The sequence below is a fragment of the Salminus brasiliensis genome, chromosome 17 (assembly GCF_030463535.1).
Source record: "Salminus brasiliensis chromosome 17, fSalBra1.hap2, whole genome shotgun sequence".
NCBI lineage: Eukaryota > Metazoa > Chordata > Actinopteri > Characiformes > Bryconidae > Salminus > Salminus brasiliensis.
This window is the reverse complement of record NC_132894.1, coordinates 32,678,779-32,702,147: the sequence shown is the minus strand read 5'-3', so window position 1 is coordinate 32,702,147 and position 23,369 is coordinate 32,678,779. Positions and strand designations below refer to the sequence as shown.

General features: G+C 41.3%; 1 protein-coding gene across 1 annotated transcript; it reads left to right on the top strand.

Annotated features, from left to right (window-relative positions):
- Positions 1-149: 149 nt before the first annotated feature.
- ero1b (endoplasmic reticulum oxidoreductase 1 beta) lies at positions 150-23,154 on the top strand. Its single transcript, XM_072660153.1, has 16 exons — positions 150-562; positions 2,996-3,115; positions 6,267-6,350; positions 6,610-6,651; positions 10,535-10,617; positions 10,767-10,840; positions 12,021-12,141; positions 13,040-13,086; positions 13,187-13,198; positions 13,433-13,459; positions 14,929-15,021; positions 15,513-15,759; positions 15,938-16,007; positions 17,041-17,127; positions 18,062-18,195; positions 19,098-23,154. Exons 1-16 carry the CDS (start codon positions 374-376, stop codon positions 19,156-19,158), a joined length of 1,491 nt encoding a protein of 496 aa, XP_072516254.1. The 5' UTR covers positions 150-373; the 3' UTR covers positions 19,159-23,154.
- Positions 23,155-23,369: the final 215 nt, after the last annotated feature.

Sequence of the window (23,369 nt, the reverse complement as noted above, 5' to 3'; positions counted from 1 at the left end):
GAATCTAAAGGTGTGCTGTAGGAGGGAGATACAGCGCCGGTGAATTCCCTCTGAGTGTCCTACCTAGGGAACAATGGCTCGATTTGAGACCGAGCCCAGGATTCCGTTTGGAACGCGCCCACAGCGCCTCCTCAGTTTCCGTAGTCAGGAAGGAGCAGCGTTGAGGAAACTGACGCGGACTTTCGTTATTTACTTCATATTTCGTCAGAAAACATTTTCAGGTGACATTTTCTTACACGAGGAGTTCACGAGAACGGGCACAGCGGAACAGGCAGGGCAGTCCCTGGATTTGGCTCATTTCTGGCAGCGCTCCGGATGCAGTCTAGTTATCTAGGTTATCTAAGTTCACTTCTGTCGGGAGTTCAGAGGCAGGATGGTGAGACGCGGCACACGCGTGTGTGGGGCTTTGCTCCTGCTGTGTTTGGTGCTGGGGGATTCAGTGTGGGGATGGTTTCACTATGGCAGTCAGGGGAAAACCCAACAACACCATCAACACCATCACCACCACCACCACACACACAGCGGCTCGGCGGACAGCTCGGAGCACAGCTGCTTTTGTCACGTGAGTACGATGCGGTGATTTCCGCGATAAACGACAAATTCAGGTTTTTATGATGATGATGAACTTTATTATCACAGTAATTCACATTCAGCTCATATTCGACATGCGGCGCGTCCTTCTGGCATTTTCCTGTGTCACGTCTGACGTCATCACGTAGGGCCGCTGTAATTGGTTCGCGGCCGCGTTTCATTTTCTCTTCTTCACTAATTAAAATTAAAATACTGTTTATAATAATTTGTGAATTAAATAGGAATATTTAAACATTTTTAATCGTGTTTGTTCTATATATTTTTTGTTTGTTTGTTTTTGTACGGCATTAAAGTCTGAAGTATTATGGTAACTAGCTAGAAAAATAATATTTAGGGACATTAGGGATTTAATCAATTGTTCCCTCCTAAAAAGTTTCTAACTTAAAATTCTTACATTTCCTTTAATTTAATTTAATTTAATTATTTCAGTCTATTTAATAAATCCGTTCCTTCGGTTTAATAGTTTAATTGTTTCCTTGGTTTAATTACTGCACACTGAATTAGCTAGCTAAACCTTTCTACGATTTATTAAATTAAGGCAACGCTTACGTCTCTAAATATTATTTTTCTACTTTTATAGATTTTAAAAGGCTCTGAAAATTGAAAGGAAAAACACAGGAACTACGATATTAATTAATATTTTCGTGTCGTTTAATTAATTCTTTTTTATTTTTATTTATTTTTGCCATTAAGAGCTTAATTGTTAATAGTTGAGTTCTGGGTTGTCCTAATACCTGTTTTAATATTTAATAATTTAAAATAAAGTACAGAAACAACTCACTGATGCTTTGTGTGACACCTAGCTAGTTGCAGCACACCGGATCGCTTAAATGCTTTAATATTAATAATAATAGTAATATTTCCAGTAAAAACAACTGTTTAATCCACAGGACGTGCCTGGTTCACTGAAACAGCTCTGCGTCTGCCCCACATCCACAAGCTGCAAGCACACCGACCACTTACTCAGCGTGTTGTTGTCTGATTGGCTCAGCGGCGGGCTAGCTTTGTGCGGGGTTGTGGGATTTGTAGTTCTTACCGCGTTCCGCAGCCATCCGGCTGAACGGCACAGGAGTGGGTAAAAAACTACAGCGCGGGAGGGGGGGGGGGAGAGGCGAGGCTTTATGTGACGTGATCTTTGTTTTGGAGGCGTGTGTGATTTCAAGACATGTGGCTTTAAGTGGCAGCTCATCGCCTGGTGGCATAAAAACTGTCCCTCCCTTTCCAAAGTTGCCTTTTTATAAACAGCAGGGCTGCAAGGTGGCTGCCTGGGATCTGGAGCTTGACTGGAGAGGACAGCTGCTACCTGTTCCCCTTGTGTTATGAGTTTTTAAGTAACTAATAACATTTAAATGAGGATCGATAAAGGGTTTATTTGATCATGCCTGGAGGTGGATGCAGCGTGTGGAGGACAGCCTTCCTTGCCATCAGTCTTTTTGGACTTTTGCGGCCATGGCAGATCACACTTGGCGTAAGGCTAATAATTATAACTGTAATAATAATTATAATAACCTTTGTCTGATCTAGTCTTTTTATCTAGTCTTTTTATTTATTTGTTGTATTGCTGTCCATTTCAGTTGTATCATATTTTGAAAAAATAATATTCCACTTTCTTTATTTTCTTTATGTGATCATTATGTGCTTGGATAGATTATTATAAAGTATTGGGGAGCCTGTTGCATTGATTGGATGAGGGGGGTGAATTATTTAGGCGATGTCCGTTTCAAGTGCCAAAGCGAAGGCCCTCACACAAAGCAGCTGTCTATTCATAATGCATGGGAAAATGAAAGCAGTTGGTATCAGGTGTGAAAAAGGAATCGAGATGTGGAAGTTTAGCTGGTTTAGCAGTTGGTAACGATCGAAAAGGTACAGAACGTGAAGTAAAACTATGATTTGTGTTAAATTATACACAATTCCTGGCTTAATATCGTCTGTATTGTATCGTATCGTCGCTGTCACGGAAAATAAAAAGCTTGTATCTTAAATTTTGTTGATTTTAAACCTTTTGACATGGTTTGAATCTGACAGCTGTTCTTGACACTACGTCAGAATTTCTCCAAATGAAAGAGATTATTTCTACAATTACTTTAATTAAAAGTGAAAAAGGATTTTATTTATTTTCCTGTAAAATTACTGTTTTGAAGATACAACAAAAAGGCATTCATTATTTTATTTATTTTTTTATTTGTTTAGAGAAAATTGAATAAAAACTGATTAAAATTATAGATTTTTTTAGCAATTATGGTTAATGGTTAATATTCATGTTGCATTATCTGATGAGTGTAATGTTAATAACAGGGGGGTCTGTGTATAAACAAGCTTGCCACAGGGTGGGTCTAGCGTGGAGTGCTTTTCCTGTTTTCTCTCTCTTCCCCTTTTTAAAAATATACTTTCTTGTTATCGGCAGTTGACGGGTGTCCTGGACGACTGTTTCTGTGACATCGAGAGCATCGACGTCTTCAACAACTTCAAGATCTTTCCACTCGTACAGAAGCTCATTGAGAGGGACTTCTTCAGATATTACAGGGTAAGTTCTTCATTGCTGTCTTGGATACTGTTGAAATCTCGGCTGTCGATAATAGGTGTGGATCGTACGGCAAAAAGGGAGCTTCATAGTATTATATATCTTCTGTAAAGTCTGATCAGTTGGAGAAGATTAAAAAGGAAAAAGAAATAAATGTGAAAGTGAAAATGACCTAAAGAATCATTTGCACTCTTGGTTTGTAAAGCGGTTATTAATCAAAATGCGAACTGCTATGAAACTGCTGTGTATCCATTTGGTTTAGCATATTTTGTGGAGCACCCCAGGGTTATATTTTAGGGTCTATGAAACTGATGGTAATTGCGGAAGCGTGGGTATATGTACAGGGTTTAAGGAGTTCACTTGAGACAACAGCCAACAATACATCGAGCAACTGGGCTTTAAAAGTGACAAATTGAAGAGCGACAAAGAAAATGTATATTTAATATGTTCAGCATTTGATGACTAGTTTACGATGCACAAGAATATCTATATTCTGTCAAATCTGATCAGTTGAAACTGATTAAAAATCAGCTTTATCTCCAAAACGGAAGCTTTTCTGCAGAAGGAAAAAAAACCTACTGCACTTTTAATGGCTTTTAAAGTCCAAGTCAATTAGGAGCATTTCTATTGGTCAATTCAGCATGAAATATTGACACAATGCCAGATTCAAGGTTTTTAAGGAGACCTTTTTATTTTTTTGTGAAAGCGAATTTCTTCAATGTTTCAATCTCTGCACTGGATTAAATCCTAATTAATCTGGGTTAATTATGTTAACATGCAGCTGTTCGGTGTTCCTTAATTAATGACAATATTCGCTAAATCCTCAGAAAAGCGAACTGTAATGTAATTCTTCATTTATCACAATAACAATAGTATAGTTTTATATCGCCCTGTTCGCTCTGTTGCTTTCTAATCTTCTCGAATCTTCTCAGCCAGGTGCTCCAGTTGAGTCGTTAACTTCCTCATTTGCATTTTTTCCTCTGACCTGCTCCTTGTTCCTACTGTTGTGTTCCGCCGCTGCCAGATTACAACCCCTAGATTCAGGAAATCCGTCCGAAAACCTTCGGCTTTTCATTCTGTCCCAAAAAGAACCCGAACTAAGAAGAGGTTTCATGCTCTTTTTTACGCTCTTCAGAAATCAGAAATCAGCCCCTGCAGATTTTAATCTCGAGTTTGCCCGACACCTGCGACTCTTACAACCTGAAATGATTCATCTAATTTACCCGAAGCGTGGAGGAAGAGATTAGGGGGTGACGACGTGGCGGGCTACGAGTGGTCTTTTTTACTGCACAGGAAAGAAAGCTGTTTTAGGTGATGCAAACCGCTGTGAGAGGGGGGGAAGTGGCTTAGGCTTAGACTGAGAGATGGCTTGAAGAACGAGGCTGCTGAGACGCCTGATCTTTCTCTGAGGCAGATCTAACTATTGGGTACTTACTAAACTAACTAAACAGGTTAAACTAAATCAGTTGTCAAACAAGAAATTGTAAAGAAATTCACAAAGTATTAAATCATAGAAATAGGGCTGGGCGGTATGGTTGTCAATATTTATTATATTATTTAAATGTACCATGGTATTAATTTAATAACTTGGACTTTCTATAGGTTTCAGCTTACTTTCGTGTCAGGAGTCCATAGAATAGAAAAATGCATATTTATTATGAGTATAATAAAGGCTTTTTGCTGTAAACTGCGGTATTATGCTATGTAAGAAACACAGATCGTCGGATTACTTTTAAACGGTATGTATCATGTACTGTCATACCACCCAGCACTAAATCCAAATAGGTTAGTGCTGTGATGAAGCTTTTCAGGACTCCAGTTGGGCTGGATTCCAGAGCTTCCAGAGCTTCCAGAGCATGACCACTGATTAATCAGTGGGACATTTGCCAATACTAGTGTTGACACAATACTGGATCTTCCAACCTTAGTACTATTCAGTAGATACTTAGAAATATCAATATATGGATATATGTGGGGGTCTTATTTATCTCTCATTTAAACCTTACGTTTGTAATTCGGTTATGAATCATAATGCAAACTGAATTATAAAGGTAAAGGATAAAAAGGATAAAGGTGCACGTATTCGTCACTGTACAGTGTGGACTGTACAGCGAAATGTGTCCTCCGCATTTAACCCATCTGGTAGTGAACGCACACTCACACACACACACACGTGTTAGGGGCAGTGAGTACACACACACACCCAGAGCGGTGGGCAGCCAACTCCAGCGCCCGGGGAGCAGAGAGGGTAAAGGGCCTTGCTCAAGGGCCCAACAGTGGCAGCTTGCCGAGCCCGGGAATCGAACCCACAACCCTGTTAGCGATATCCCGGCGCTCTAACCGCTGAGCCACCACTGCCCTAATTCGGTATCCATTTGGTTTAGCATATTTTGTGGAGTACCCCAGGGTTATATTTTAGGGTCTATGAAACTGATGGTAATTATGAGTGTGTTGCAGGTGCTACAGGTATGAAAGTGAAGGACTGAAGTGTGGGCCTATGTACGAGGTTTAAGGAGTTCACTTAAGACAACAGCCAACAATACATCGAGCAACTAGGCTTTAAAAGTGACAAATTAAAGAGCATCTAAACAAGCCTGATGCATTTTGGAAACATGTAGAGGTTTCTGCTCACAGTGAACAACATTAATGAGAAGAACACCTCCCCAACTGTTCAGCACAGAGTGGATTCACCATTCTTTGGGTTTGTGTTGCAGCCAGTGGCACAGAGAACGTTTACTGGTATTTCATTCAGTACCAGAACTCTCTGGGCTATTTTAAGTAGGTGAGATGCAAGATGAAGGTTTTTTTTTTTTCTCCATGGTCCTCACACACCCCTTAAGTACTGACCATGCAGGGTGCCCAAACTTTTGCTTCAGGCCCTTTTTCTTGCTTCGAATATTAGACAAATGTCATTTTTTACTTTGTGTTACTTAGAAAATGAGGTGACTATTTATGGACAGAAATATCAAAATAAAAAAAAATTATATATATATATATATATAATATAAATAATATAAACAATTATTATTATATTGTTTTTATTTATTTTATTTTTTTGGCCAGGGTTACCAAGATTTTGCATGCTGCTGTGTATATAGGTATATATATTTTATATATATACAAATATATATATTTTTTTCTTTTCTTTTCCCAGGTGAACCTGAAGCGACCCTGTCCGTTCTGGCCTGACGACAGCCACTGCGCCATTAAAGACTGTCATGTGGAGCCCTGTCCAGAGGTCAGCACTCTGTCATCCTGCAGTTTAGCAGAGAATTACTCTTACTTTTTTTTTTTTTTTTTACTAGTTTTGCAAGTGTATGAGTGAGTGTATGAGCGAGTGTATGAGCGAGTGTATGAGCGAGTGTATGAGCGAGTGTATGAGCGAGTGTATGAGCGAGTGTATGAGCGAGTCAGTGATCCTTTGTGAGGGAAGAGATCTGGCTGTTGAGGATTATTATACTAGTTTAGGCTGCTTACATGTTTCTTCCTTCATGCAGAGCAAGATTCCAGTGGGAATTAAATCAGGCAACTATAATAAGGTGAGTGATCTTGATCTTTAGTAAACGCTGCAAAATGTGTCTGGGGTGTAATAGTGCACAGACGTCATGGTTCGGTTCACGCTTTGGATTTGCTGGATGAACCAGGTTCCTTTTCATGTAATTTGAACAGACAGTCGTGTTCCATCTACTGCTGTATAGCGCCCCCTGAGGTAGGTAGTACAGCCTGTAGTGTGCTAATTAAGCAGGAAAGTGCAAACGTTAGCATGTTCACACACATAAACGCAGATACATCATCCTCAGGTAATCCACCATGATTTAATTGAGTTCAAATGAGATTTCTGTGAAATCCTTGTTTAATAGCAGTGGTTTCAAATCCAACAGGCAGTGAGACAAGAAAAAAAAAGGAGGACTAAGGGAGAGGGGGGGGGGGGGGAGGGCAAACAAGACTACAGTTACTCTAGCAGTACTCCTAAACCACTACAGTTTCCATGCAAATCCAACGGCTTGCAGCTTAAGGTTTATGGGTGACGTGCACACTTGTGAAATGACCATATTTACCCAAATTGCCCGTGTTGTGTATTTTATCCATGTGACTGCGTGCACCGAACCGTGAGCTCCATACCATGGACCAGGGATGGGAGCTGCTGATCTGGATAGCTAGATGCATCTAGAAAGCTCATGTAGACCTGCTTCTGTCAGTCGGCAAAAGTACGGACAAGGATCAGGATTTCAGACACTCCTACCACTACTACTGTGATTAGCGTGATTAGCACTGTGGCGTCCTGGGGGTTCAAGTTTATACCAAACAGTGATTCATACTGTGTCAGAAACCACATCAGCAAGCCTGTTGGAGATTACTTCACAACTTCATGTGGTCTTGAGGCAAGTGTGTGATTTAGGCCTGCAGTTTGAACAACACAATTGGCTGGGTGTGATCTTTCACTACTTGTTAGCTACGTTAGCCTCAGACAGCAAACATGGCCTGGCTGATGGGCTGTGTTATACTATTAAAGTAGTATAGTAGTAAAAAGAGAAGTAAAATAGCTAAAATAAAGACTTTTTGGCTGCAGTTCATGAAGTTTATGAAAAGAACACCTCTCCAACTGTTGATTATGCTTCAGGTTTGTGGTGCAGCCAGTGGCACTGGGAATATTTCACTGGTATTTGCATTACTCTATATAAAGGTGCTTCAAGTGGCTTTTTGGGTGATGCCATAGAAGAACCACTTTAGGGTCCCATAAAGAACCATGTTTGTAGATGTTGAAGTGTGCAGAACCTTTCAATTGGTAAAGAACATCAAGGGATGTTATGTTATGTTTTGGTAGGGGACTGTGCGAGCCATGGCAAACCCTTCTTCTAAACAAGCCTGGTGCACTTTGGAAACATGTCCCACACAGTGACGAAGTTAAAATAGCTTTAGCCTTTGGCTGCAGTTGGCAAAGGTATGTTTGGAGTTCATGTAAAGAACGCCTTTCCAACTGTTGAGCACTAGGGTGGATTGATTGTGCTTTGGGTTTGTGTTGCAAGTGGCACTGGGAATATTTTAGTGGTATTCAGTTGAAAACCAGCAAATTCTGGACTGCAAGCTGAAGATTTTGCCATGGCCCTCACAGTCTCCTGACCTAACCATTAGAAAAAATCTGTGGATGGATTTCAGAAAGCAGATTTTTGAGTATGAAGAACCTTGTACGGGTCTAAAGAACCTTCACTTGGTGTAACGTAGTAAAAACGTTTTGGCGGCAGTGAGCAATGTCAGATTTGTGGTCCATGAAAAGAACACCTCTCCAACTGTTAAGAAGGTTTGATAGGTTGATCATGGCTCATTTGGGTTTGTGGTGCAGACAGTGGCACTGGGAACATTTCCCAGTATTTAAACTACACTACTCGAAGGTGCTTCAAAGGGGTTCTTTAAGAACATGGGGAATGTTTCACTGGTATTCACTTAAATACCAGCGAATTCTGGACTATAAGCTGAATGTTTGGCCCTAACATGGCCATCACAATCACCCCTGACCTAAAATTATCCAAAAAAGATGGAAAGACCTCAAAAAGGTTCAAAACGTTCATGAAAAGAACCCTTCTCCAACTGCTACTTGGTACTTTGGTGGATTGATTATGGGCTTTGGGCTACAATCTGAAGGTTGTGCCATGATAATTGAAAATAGGTGGATAGACCTCAAAAAAGAGATTTGAGTGTGAAGAACCTTCTTAAGAACCCGTCTTAAGAACCTTCACTGATGTAAGGGATCTTTTCTTTACCAGTTTAAAGATTTTCACACTCACATCTCACAAACACGGTTCTTCTACGGCTCCACTCAAAGACCCATTTGAAGCATCTTTATGTAATGTAGTGTACATTTAATTTTCCAGCTGTTTAAGTAGGTAAGTTTAGTGGGGATATGTCAAACATGGCCATTTTTTTATGCTTAATGTGTGCAAACACCGTCTAATGGATAATGAGGCGTGCTTCGGGTTCCAGGGTGAGTTGGGACGTTCCGTTTGCTGTCGGCCTGCAGGTGCGTGTAATGGAGCAGAAGGCTAAGGATAGACACACTTGTTCTAGTACTTAGTGTCGAGTCAGCGCACACAGCGCTTTCTTAGCACTCACTGTTTGCTCTGTAATGCGTGTACCCAAAGTGCTGTGACATCTGGCTGGGTGATAGCAGTCAAGGTCAGGCTGGCTGTGTTTCACTTGTGTTGAGTTGTGCACGTATTACCCATCCATTCCTATTTGTTAATGTACAAACCAAAATACTCCAGTTGAGGGCATCCTTTGACCCCAGAGCTCTGACCACTCAACAGGTCTATGATCGCTTTATAACTGAGAACTGTCATAAAAGTCTCTGTTTTGAAAGGTGGCCCAGAACATCAAACTGTGTGTGTGTGTGTGTGTGTGTATATATATATATATAAATATATATATATATATATATATACACACACACACACACACACACACACACACCAAATATACCAAAATAAATCTATATTATACATATAAATACATATGGTGTGTGTGTGTGTGTGTGTGTGTGTGTATATATATATATATATATATATATATATATATATATATATATATATAAAAAATTATTTAGATAGGTAGATTTGAATAATGAGAGTTCAGAACATGGAAGTTACAAGCCTCCAACACTGCTTTTCCTCCTTCAAAAAAAACAAAAACAAAACAGAACCAGAAAATGGATCAGTTCCAAAATCTCAAAACTGTTACATCACAGTCTTGACTTGTTATAGTTACACCCCCTAAATTCACATAAACCACTATCGAAAGCCTTACTCAAAGCTGGTGAAACTGCCAAACTGGAGAATATGGTGTTGTTGATACTGGAGAGCAGCTCATCACCTCCAGACTCTATTGCTAGTTAAGGGACTACGTGTTGCTACCGGAACCAGGCCCAGTGGCCGCAGCTTTCCTGTGCCAGTGTTCGCAGAAGGGGGGCTCAAACTCGGCATGTGATGAAGTGAAAGCTGCAGAGGCAAACAGGGGTCTGTGCTAGGCTAGAAGCTATCACTTGCTGACACTAGCTTTTAGCAGATCTTCTCTCCAAACGAGCTAAACACGCATCAGAGGGAAAGTATTGGACCCTTTTTTTTTTTTTTTTTTTAAACAGACTTGAGAAAGCCAAACCCGGGGAAACGAGTGAGGGCAAGGCTAAAAGCTAACCGGCTACTCTTAAACTTTTCATCTCCGTAAAAGTAAGGTAAATTAACGGGGTGGTAAATAGGCTTGTTAAACCCCACTGAGCAATTTTTGCTCGTCGAAAGTCGCAGACGTACTGTTCACACATCAAACATCTTCGACACTCAGTAAATTAACTCTCTGGCACTTTTACGATGGTTCTGTTTGCATGTCAAGTGTCTCTGCACTGTTTGCCCTGACACCTGTCTCTTCTCCTGGCAGTATTCCCTGGCAGCGAACTCTATCAGAGACATTAAGGAGTGTGAGCAGGCTCATGAGCTGGGTGCCATTAACAGTACACTGAGGTATGTAGTTAACCCACGCGCTCGACCTTGCTGTTCCAGTCCTACTGCTAGCTGCAGTCACGCGCTGGGTCGTGCACATGTAGTAAAAACACAGTTTGCACGGAGGTGTTGGGAATCTTTCTGACCTCCTTCTTCCTTTCTGATTGCAGTAATCAGAGTAAAGAGGCGTTCGAGGACTGGGCTCACCATGACGATGCCCAGGATCACTTCTGCGGGCTGGACGGTGAGACAGCACGACTTTTAGCCCTCAGAAGTAGGAGTGAGCAATATGATGTATAGTAATTAGGTGATGTTAGGATGACTGTATTTGTCATATTGTTACTAATGGAATTCAGTACAAATACAAACAAATACACAAAATAAGTATATTTTATATATTTTATTGATCTATATATATCATATATATCTTTATCCAATGTATATGCTTCTGCAAATTCTGCAAATACTACAGTATTGAGAAAAATACCATGGCAAATACCACAGTATTCTGCAAATACCACAGTATTGGGCAAATACCATGGCAAATACCGCAGTATTCTGCAAATACCACAGTATTGGGCAAATACCATTGGGCAAATACCATGGCAAATACCACAGTATTCTGCAAATACCACAGTATTGGGCAAATACCATGGCAAATACTGCAGTATTCTGCAAATACCACAGTATTGGGCAAATACCATGGCAAATACTACAGTATTGGGCAAATACCATGGCAAATACTACAGTATTGGGTAAATTCCATGGCAAATACCACAGTATTCTGCAAATACCACAGTATTAGGCAAATACCATGGCAAATACGACAGTATTCTGCAAATACCACAGTATTGGGCAAATACCATGGCAAATACTACAGTATTGGGCAAATACCATGGCAAATACTACAGTATTGGGCAAATACCATGGCAAATACTACAGTATTCGGCAAATACCACAGTATTCTGCAAATGTCAGTCTGCAAATTCCCTAGCAAATTCCCTAGCAACCACCTAGAATACCATAGCAACTGCCTAGCCACCACTAAGCAACTGCATATCTACCACCCGCCAACACAACAGCACCCATCCAGCAATCACTTAGCAACCTCATAGCAACCACCTGCTGTACCATAGCAACCACCTAGCAAAAACTGCTTCGCTGTAGTGGCAGCAACCTAATAACTGCCTGGAAGTGCAAACCACTTCAGCTGCAAAAAAAAAACCTTGAACATATTAACGAAATATTGTGATTGAAACTAAACGTTGGCGTTTCTGTGTTTGGCTGATTATCTTCGTACAGGATCAAGATTTTCTATCTTTCTTTTCTCTTTTTTTTGTGTCATATATGTTTAACCATGGCCATTCTCAGTGTGATGTGGCACAGAAAATCAGTCTGATTTCTGCTCTTGTTTTGTCCTGTAGACGAGACATCTCCTGAGGCCGAGTATGTGGATCTGCGACTGAACCCTGAGCGTTACACAGGGTATAAAGGGCCTTCTGCCTGGAGGGTGTGGAATAGCATCTACGAGGAGAACTGCTTCAAGTAAGTCATTTGGACTCGAGTAGAATAGAAAACACTGGTCTTTACATTTCCAGTAATCTAGACTCCATCTCAATAAATCACACCTTCTCCAGACTTCTTACAACCCAGAGGTTCTACTGTAGTAGATCTACAGGGTTAATGATGCACTGACGATGATGGACAAGCAAATAACGCCTGTTCAAGCTGCCTAGAGAACGTCGTAGGGCTCCCCACTAGAGCACAGCGGTAAAAACAAAGGATCTGAACTGAATCATTTACATTTACATTTACAGCATTAAGCTGACGCTCTTATCCAGAGCGACTTACAAGGTGACTCGTATTACAGAGGAGGGCCAATGTAGTGTTAGGAATGTAGTGTCTTCCCCAAAGACTCTTATTGGTGTAGCGCAGCACAGTCACCCAGACCGGGAATTGAACCCCAGTCTCCCACATGGTGAAGTAGCTCACTGGCCGGTAGTGGTGTTACCTGTGCTCCACTAAAACCACCAGATTTAATCCTTTGAAACGGCGCCGATCCGGATCAGCTGAATTGAAACAGGACAGCTCTCAAACAAACACACACAAAAAATAGTACAGATAAGGATCTGAATAAACCCTAGCCCACTTTCCAGACTCCATATAAATCCGATCGGTGAACTGTAGAAAATCTACAGTGTTGATGATGTGGTGAAGAGGATGGATGAGTGACACTGGTGGATCTCTTTGGTTTTATTACTATTTAATTTATTAATATAAAACCATTTGGTTAACTTCTGGGTACTTCCTGAGATGTTCTTTCTGAGACGTTTGTTATTTATTATTTGTTATCTATTATTTTATTAAAATTTCAGATCCAGTTCTTAAGAAACTGTGATTTTTATAATAATTTTTTAAACAACTCTTGATTCACCATTTCTAGGCCTAGGTCGGTGTACCGGCCTCTCAATCCCTTGGCCCCAACTCGCGGTGAGTTTAAATACTTTCTCATTTATTTATTTATTTTTAATATTCTATAGCTGTGATTGTTTGATTGTAACCATCTTTTTGTTCCCATCTCGTTTTCCAGGGGACGACGATGGTGAGTTATATTACAGTACTTCATTAAACCACAGCCCTGATATTCAGTTGATCAGTTGTTGCGAGAGTTGTGAGGGATCTGGTCACACACAGTCTCACGTTATGATTTCGAATTTACTTCCATATGGTATATGGAATACATGGGCGTGAGAAACCCAGTCTGGGTCCGTTTGGGTCCAGGTGAGGTGGAGGTCTTTGCTCCCATGCTGATGCACTGTTGATTTTGTTCACACAGGTGAAGGCTTTTACAACTGGCTGGAAGGTAACTGGATCGTTCTCATCCTTGTCACCACGTATACACAGATACAGCTCTCGCCTGAGACTGTCTGCTGAGCTCAGTGTTCACACACACACACACACACACACACACACACACACACACACCTATATAAATACCCACACAGGCGGTCAGGTATTAGACTGCTGAACAAACCTGCCTTTATGAACAGGTCAGTGTAATATTCCTTCCCTTTTTAATCAGCACCCCTCTAAATGGACCCCTCTGTGTGTGTCTGCATGCCTTTTTGTCCTCTTACGAGTACCACTTGAGCCCTCTTTCACAAAGATCTCCTGTAGCTCTCTCAGATTGGGGGCACGGAAGGGCAGCTGTGTTTGCAGTGCTCTAATGGGAGGCTGGAGATGCCACGTTCACCAAACGTCATCTCATAGGAACTTGGAACTGCAACCGATGGCTATTTCTGTCATTCTGTCACAGTCAGGGGAAAAAAAACTTGTATCTACATTTTTGCAGATTGTCACTTTTTGACATCATGTGAATCTGAGAGTTGTTATTTATATTGTGTCAGAATTTCATGATAACCTGAATAGAAATGCTCCAAAATGACTTGGAGTAATATATTTTTACATTCACTTCCCCATTGAAAGTTAAGAAGGCTTTTTCCTTCTCCTGTAAAGTTGCCATTTAGTAGATATAAGGTTTTCTCATGGCAGCAAAATAGCTTTTTTTTTAAAGCTAAGAATGTCTAGACGCAAGGTAAAAAATGTTATATAGTCCAAATAAAAAAAATTTAGACAAAATGACCGTAAATCAAATCTTTTAATATTGACTTCCATTGACTTCTCCTGTAAAGTTTTTCGTTTTTGAGATACAAGATTTTTGCTTCACAGTGCACTTGTCCTCATCATAATGCTGCCATACAAGCTGTGTCTGGGGAAATAAGCAATTTCTTTTTTTTTTTTTTTTAAGTGAAACAGTAGAGGCAATATCGCCACCTACACTTCTGTTAGTGTACTGCAGTTTGTCATTAAAAAAATACAAAAATAGTGCTTATCACACTGCATCTCTGCACACTTTGAGAAATGCAGCAGTAAAATCCAGCATTTTTTTCAGAAAGCATCAGAAAACAGGCTGCCTGTGTTTTATTAATAAAACTAAGGTTTAAATAAAAAAAAAAACAAATAAAAATAATAAAAATAAGGTTTATTTATTGAAAAGTGATACTGCAGTACAAAAGCGTGATTGTGCCAATGTATCATGTAGCACTCAAATAATGCTATATATTTCTTATTTATTAATTAATAATAATATATAATATTCATTAATATTATGTCATTATTCCCAGTCTTGTTAGGAGATTATGAAACAGCATGGATATCACCATCATTTTGTTCAAATCATGAATTGTGATTCAGTATTGTGCATCATCACCTGTCTAATAAAGCCGGCCGAGGTGTTTGTAAAACGTGTATGTGGCTGATTCTGTGCTGCAGGGCTCTGTCTGGAGAAGAGGGTGTTCTACAGGCTGATCTCTGGCCTCCACAGCAGCATTAATATCCACCTGAGTGCTGAATACCTACTCGATGGTAAGTTTGAACCCCTCACTCAGTGATGTTATTAATGATGATTGGGGGATTAATGGGAATGGTTAAACCAGGGTTGCACAATATATTGTTTAACCATTGCAGTGCGAGCATGTGCAGGATTCGCACCGCAGAATGTGAGGTGTCACGCAAGGCAAATTAAATCACACAATTTTATGCCTATTCCTACATCCCTAAAACATTTTTGTACTGAAATATGTATTGCAGAAAAAAAATATTGCAAAATATACCCCCCCCCAAATATCGTGCTGCCCTAGGTTGAACTAACACACTGATGGACATGAATAGAATAAAAAAATAATAAGAAGATAAGCAGCTTTATCACATAAAATAACCTAAATAAAGTAAAATATGAAACGTGTACAGATATAAGGACAAATATTAAGGAATAAAATAGCAAAATTGACACAAAATTGAATAGAAAAGAAAGGAGCCTCACTCCGTCATGTCTGGTGTTTGTTGTTTTCATGCAGAACGCTGGGGGAAGGCTACCTGGGGGCCGAATGTGCAAGAGTTCCGTCGCCGCTTTGATTCAGCCGAAACCAAAGGAGAGGGAACACGCCGACTGAAGAACCTCTATTTTCTGTACTTGATCGAGCTGAGGGCGCTGTCCAAGGTGGCTCCGTACTTCGAGCGCGCCTTCATTAACCTGTACACGGGAAACGCTCAGGACGACTCCGTTACCAAGGAGCTGCTGCTGCAGATTTTCAATGAGACAAAGTGAGAGCCAGCAACTTGTTGATCATCATTCATTTACATCAAGTTTACTTATTGCAAGTTTAGTTGCAACCCAAACATGCCAGATGAAAATCACTTAAATGATAATTGTCTCTCTCTCTCTCTCTCTCTCTCTCTCTCGCTCTCTCTCTCTCTCGCTCTCTCTCTCTCTCTCTCTCAGAGCATTCCCCATGCACTTTGATGAGAGCTCCATGTTTGCAGGCCACAAAATGGAAGCCCAAAGATTAAAGGTGAACTAAAGAATTACTGGTAACTTCTCTTTGAATTCTGGTTCGCTTATAGGGGTCCATGGTGTTACAGAAAGATGGATACATAAATACACGCATATAGACAGATTTTCAGGCTACCATTTTTGTTGCAGACTCATGAGCTTATGTGCATTTGGTCAAATGTCAAAGCTGTTTTCCAGCCCGGGAGCATTCTGAGCACTGAGCTCTGCTCCTCCTGAAATCGGTGGCACCGCATTGTCAGCACGGTGAAATGCCATGACTCCAGAAAGTGCTGTTCCTCACTGCTTTAGTGTTCGATTTAAGGAAAATAAGGAAAAGCGATATACGGATAAAACTAGGTCGTACTGTTGAGCAAAAATGCACACAGAAAAGAAAAATGTTTTAAATTGAGTAGTCAATGGGCCAAAAATGAGCCCAGAATGGGTTCTGGGTGTGGACTCATGTTATCGGGGCATGGTTGAAAGCGGCATAAGTGCAGGGGGCTCTGAGTGGCTCGGGGATCACGAGTTTGAATGCTGAGCCATGCCGCTTTGCCATCAGCAGCCGGAGTCAAGGAGAGAGCACAGTTGGCTGCACTCTCTTCGGGTGGGTAAATGGATGTCTCCCCTCATCAATCTTAAAGTGATGTTGTTGTTAGCTGGTGCTGCTGAAACGGGAGTGTGGCTAGTGTGTGCTTGGGGGAGCTATAAACGACGATGCCAAATTGGGGGGAAACATTTGATAAAACCAAATTATTAAGAAAACCTACAGCAGATTCTCCTCATTCACTTCCCTGGGCTTAAACACATAGACATACACCCTGCGCGTAAGTACCTAATGCAGATGCCAAGCTAAGTCACGTCTGTAAAAATGCATTGCTTTGCCTCTCAGTCTTGAAGTAGTCTTGTGGTCAGACTGGCGATTTCCATGTATAACAATGGCCTCGTTTGTTTAGTCTCATTATGCAAAATGTGTGCAAAGATCAGATTTGAGTGAGTCTGGAGAGTTGTGTCTGTGTTTCGTCTACCAAACTGAATTTCACTGTCCATCACAGGAAGAGTTCAGGCTCCATTTCAAGAACATCTCCCGCATAATGGACTGCGTGGGCTGCAGCAAATGTCGGCTGTGGGGAAAGTTACAGGTAGATGAAAGCTTTCCGCTCGTTCCTCGAAACCCCCACGCTTTCATCCAGATTTGTACTTTAAAGCCAATTCTGCACAATACAACACTGTGCAAAACTGTATAACTGTATAACGACAGGGAAAGTGCTTTCGGTCAGTAAAGTTATTGATGCACAATGTCCAAAAGTTTGCGGACACCCCTTTAAGTTGCACCCATTGCTGACACAGATGTCTAGTCCCTGTAGAGAACCTCGGCCAATTGAAATGGACTCTAGAGCACGTAACCATGAGCCTATTGGCACCATGCCTATTGTCAGGAATGGGCTAGAGGGTTATTAAGCCCCCAAGCATTGAGCTGTGGAGCAGTGAAAGAACTGTGTTCTCTGGGATGATGGTTGGTTCTCCATCCAGTACCTCTGGCATGAGTTGGGGAGAGTTGAGGATAAGGTGGGGTGTTGATCATTCAACATCCTGACCTCACTAATGCTTTTGTCACCAAATGCAATCAAATCCTCACAGCAGTGCTCTTCCAAAATCTAGTAATCTAGTTCCCTAAGCAGTAGAGATGGTTACTCAGACAAAAGCAGGCTCAGCTCTTTTAAATACCCTTGATTTCAGTTGAAACAATGAATTAGCAGGTGTCCCAATACTTTTGTCCATATAGTGTTAATGGAACACAGGTTTAGAGGCTGATCTTCTCTTTGAAGTCTAGAGTCTAGACACTGTATGGATTTGTTCATTTCCTCCAGCAGTTCAGCAGATTTACTTTAATGAAGGGATGATTAGATAAATTAGATAATAAATTTAAATCGGAGCTGGAAATACTGGCCATCTTCCAGAAGCTATCACACACACACACACACACACACACACACACAGCAGTCACAATCTATTGGTTTTGTTTATTTTTATATAAATGACTTTACTTCTAAGCCTAAATCTACCTTTTCACAGACCCAGGGGCTGGGCACGGCACTGAGGATCCTCTTCTCCGAGAAAGAAATCAAGAACCTTCCAGAAAATAGTCCCTCAAAGGGCTTCCAGCTCACACGTCAGGAGATCGTAGCTTTGCTTAATGCCTTTGGGAGGTGAGCTTTTATTCAATTTGCTTTATTTGTTTAATATTATTATTAGTATTATTATTACTGTTTGTCAGAATCACACTCTTTCGTATCGCTTTTCTATTAGTAAAAGTGTAAATCAGGTCACTATATGCCCAAATGTTTGTGGACACCCCTTCTAATGAACACGGGCCACTATTTTAAGTTGAAGTAGTGAAGTACTGCCAATAGAATAGGACTCCTATATATGAACCTATTGGCACCATGCTGCCTAATGCCAGGCGTGGGCTAGAGGGGTATAAAGCCCCCCAGCTTTGAGCTGTGGAGCAGTGGAACAACTGTCTTCTCTGGAATGATGATGGTGGTCCATCCAATACTTTTGGGATGAGTTGGGGGAAATGAGGTGGGATGGTGATCATCATCCAGTATCCTGAAATCACCAACACTGTTACTGAATGCGATCAAATCCTCATAGCAGTGCTTCTCCAAAATCTAGTAGAAAGCTGCCTTCTTTTCTGGACAGTAGAGACAGTTACTCCAACAAAAGCAGGATCAACATGAGCAGTGGTCCAAATACTTTTGTCCTTATAGTGGGACTTTTTTAAAAATATCATTTTAATTCAGTTTAATTAATTCTTTAAAAATAGTAATAAATATTATATATATTTATATATATAATTTTTATACCTGTTTAACACACACTTGCCGGATTTGTTTGTAGACTCTATATATACTCTATTGATTTCTAAAAAATTAATGAGCAGGTGTCCCAATACTTTTGTCCTTGTAGTGGCACTTTTTATATATATATATAATTTTAATTAATTTTAATTAATTCTTAAAAATATAAATATTTATTTATTTATTATTATTATTATTATTATTATTTAAATTCCTGTTTAACACACACTTGCCTGATTTGTTTGTAGACTCTCCACCAGTATAAAAGAGCTCCATAACTTCAGGACCCTTCTGAAGGACCAGAGGTAACACACATCCCGGCCACCAGGTGGCGCCAGGCCACTGGACTCTGCAATAGTCTCTTCCTCAGAGTAAGGCCTCCATTAGAGACTTCAGGATTGATCTCTGGTCAACAGAACCATCCCCCCCCCCCTTCATTCTGCTGTCCGATTTGCTGAAAACCACTGCAAACCAGAGTCATGCTAGCTGTCTGCTTCTAATGTGATAAGAGTAGCAGCCAGCACTCAGAGCGGCGCACTTCTGCAGCTTTGTGATCCACGCTGACTTTTGCAGTGCTTCAAAGTGTGTTCAGGTTCTTATCCTCAAAAAAAAAAAGTTCCCCTTGAAATGAAACGCCTCGCAATGCCTACTTCTTCTTCTTCTATTTTTTTTATGGTTATATTTAAAAATGTGTGCTTTTGCTGTACAGGAGCTGTATGTGAGCTCTGTGTGTGCGCTGTGCTGCGTGAGCAAACGCAGGAATGTGTGCATTTGCCAGTGCGTGACTGCTCTGTCAGTTCCATGCTGTCATGCTTAGCTATTTTCCTCCTTAAGGAAATGCTTGGCAACGAAATCCGATTAATTCTCTCTTGGCTTTAAGCGCATTTGTGTTTCTGTGACAGAGCAGCGAAACCTGTGCCTGTGACGACGTTGCACCATGACATGGCTCACACACGCAAATTCAGCTTGGATCCCCCTGATTTAACCTGCGAACGATGCACAGCGGCTTCGGAGCAGCAGTAAGCAGCCGGCATCACGCGTTTGCATCCCTCCTCGCTCGCAGTGCAGCACTGTGATGTTACGAAGCTGGGCAACTCATAACAAGCAGTTACATCCAACAGGCTTTGGGCTTTGGGCCTGTTTCTTAGCTGGTTCACGGTCAGTGGCTAGAACAGAGGGTTTGGCGTTGAGGATTTCAGACTGTCAGAATTCGGGGCGGGGCAATGGGGCATAAAGTGGCCATCACATGTTTCCTGCTGTATGTAAACAGAATTGATGGGTCATGAGAATTTGGCTTTGAGAGGTTTGGTGAGTCAGAGTGGAGAAGGTTCCCAAAGCACCAGCAGTGAAGGGACTGTATCCAACATCTCACATCTAATTAACCACAGGTAGGTTTAATTGGAAAACTTAAAGGAATGGTTCATAGGACAATCCGATTTCTGTGATTTTTTTGACGATACCTACAGTACACTCTAAATATCGTCGATCTTGGACATATAGTGAATCTGGCATTTGTTTTTTTATATTGTCTCAAAGGTTCGTGATGAACGGACCAATAGAAAAGCTTGGATTGAAAATATATATGCTATTATGTCCCGTCGCACCGCCCCTTAATCTGACTGATTTTTTTTTTTTCATGAGAGAGATCATCTGTAATCTAACACACATGAAAAGCCCAGTGCATGGCTGACAGTCAACAAGCTGTGATGCAGTTACAGATCAGATCATGTTTGAATCCGATGTTTAAACAGATCAGACGTGTGAAAACCGCTTGGGAATAATTTTTGGCAGCTCGCAAGACATCGACTGATCTTCCCTCTTTTGAACGTCCTGCCTATGCCACAGACCTGTGGGTGCTTTTTCTTTATTTGGGTCTATTTTTAACATCAAGCAAATTATTTATAGTGTTCAGTGTGAAGGGGTGTGTGTGTGTGTGTGTGTGTGTGTGTGTGTGTGTGTGTGTGTGTGTGTGTGTGTGTGTTCGAGTGATCTGCAGATGCTTTATTAAACGTCTTCTCTAACTGCTGTACCACAGAAGTCGGATCTGTTCAGTTTTCCTTTACATTTGGACCAAAGACTCAGATTTTCCGGCCCCTCTTGAATTTCCATAATTTAAATATTTAGGTGGACTCTTCCTTACGGACCGTTTGTTGTGATGGTTTTTGGTTGTTCACATCAATGACTGTAGAAAACATGGACAGCCCAGGATCTCTCAAAAGTGAAGCCACTACAGGTCTAGCACCTCTGCTGGCTGGTTACAGTTTGACGTGTAGCTCCGCCCATCCCCATATGTTTAGACGATGACCAAACAGCCCATCTTCCATCCCATTTGTCCTCCTCAGTGTCTTCAGTGTCTCCACATTCCAACTGTTGGTTTTTCCTCTGCCAGAAATCAGTTTAACCCTTTATTCGGAAGAAGGCGGGGCTACAGTGCTCTGGGAGAAGGGGCGGGTCTGTTAAATGAGTAGACCAATCTGGCACCGCTCCCAGTCTCTCCTGCACAGACTCTGGCTGCAAGTTAGTTATTTCTATAGAACAGAAGGGGATGGAATCATGGCGTCTATGTTTTTCATAGTCATTGGCATGGATATACACACCTACACACACACACACACACACACACACACATGTCCCATCATAGCAATGTCCTAGCAAAGTGTGAAATTGCATGTGCAGGAAAACCTCCACCATATATACTGTACACAGATCTACACAGTATCTAGAACACTGGTCCATGAGGGGCGTGGTCATCATAAGATTGTAATAACGGTAATGATGAAGATGGTGACGAATAAGAGCAGCTATGTGTGAGTGTGTGAGTGTGTGAGTGTGTGAGTGTGTGAGTGTGTGAGTGTGTGTGTGTGTGTGTGTGTGTGTGGTAATGAGCAATTGCATGCTTTGAAGAACACCAGAGCATACTTGTCTGCCTTAACTGCTCTAAGATCCTGTATATGATGGAGCTCGCGCTGGGATTAACAGACTACACTGATTGGGAGGCTGTTGCTGCCAGTTCTCAGTTCTACCATGCCTTTCTAAAATGACTGGGACTGTCAGTGGTGGAAAGGGTGCTGAGAAGTCAGTACTGTTACTTCTGAGACTCCACAGAACCACACACAGTGCTGTCAGACAATTCAATGAATAAATTTGACCTAAAAAAGACATCTTTCCAGTAAATAAGTGGACAAAATAAGCTTCATCCAAACGCTTGGCAACTGTGACGTCTTTGACAAAAGTATTGGGACACTTCTTAATCATCGAATTTGGGTGTTTCATTAAGTCCCATTGCCGCATTTTGGTGCATAACACCAAGCACCTAGCCCTGCAGTTTGCCTTTACACTCATTAGTGAAAGAACAGGAGGTTCTAAAGAGCTCACTGAACTCCAGCGTGGTTCTGTATGTAATAGGAGACACCGCTGCAACAACAAGTCAGCTGGTGAAATTTCCTCCCTCCTAGATCTTCCTCCATCAGCTGTGAGTGGTGTTATTATTGAACAGTGGAAGAGTTTAGGAGGAACAGCTCACAGAGAGCAGCTCAGCCACCGAGTGTCTGTCAGACCATGTAAATATACAGAGCGGGGTCAGGGCCGAGTGCTGAGTTTATAGAGCTCATAGTGCAGAAAAGTCTCCAACGCTCTGCTGACTTAATAACTGCAGAGCTCCAGAGGGCCGGTTCCATATTAGTGCCTATGGGTTTAGAATTGGGGGGTCATAGAAGCTCCTGTTGGTATATTGTGTAGGTGTCCCAACACTTTTGTCCATATAGTGTACATCTTGCCATTGGCGAATTAGAGACCACCTCGTTCTGACTGGACGTCGTTACTATTCCAATTTTCCAAAGTGTTTTACAAAGTGTTCCAGATCAGTTACTTTCCACCACTGAAGCCCAACCAAGACTGTGTTTCCCAAAACCGACGTCTCTCCTGCTGCAGAGAAAGATAGCAGCACGAAAACTGTAGTTTAAAGGAGCAATAAGTAAAATTTTCAATTCCAATTTTTTTGACAAATATTCTTGTTCAAAATGAATGACATGGGAATGTTGTGTAATAAGAGGTGCAAGTTCCCTTTTTGTACTTTTGTGAGAACATGGCCAGCTAATGACCAACAGCGAAATGGTGTTTATATGCAATTGACCAATCTCAGCTATGCTCCTTATTGTACCTTTAATGGCTGTTGTGTGATCCGATGATTGTTTTGAGAAACTCAGCCCCTTTCAGTTCTCTGTTGATGGTGTAATTGCTCCTGTGTTCCTGTGGGTTCATGTCAAATCTATTTATTTCAACAGGAATAAATCTGTTACTCAGAAAGTCTCGCCCTCGTTTCTTCCATGTGTTGGCTTTTCTCAAAGTTGTAACATATAGATAACATGTGGTGTTGTTGCAGGGCCTGTATGGGTAGCCCAACTGGGAACCAGTAAGTTTTGTTCTTCGGTTGTATGTTGGCTCCACATATGGATGCCCACCAGGGTCAGTGATTGGACCAGGACGGGTTAAGCATGGGCACCATCTGGGTTGTACACTGC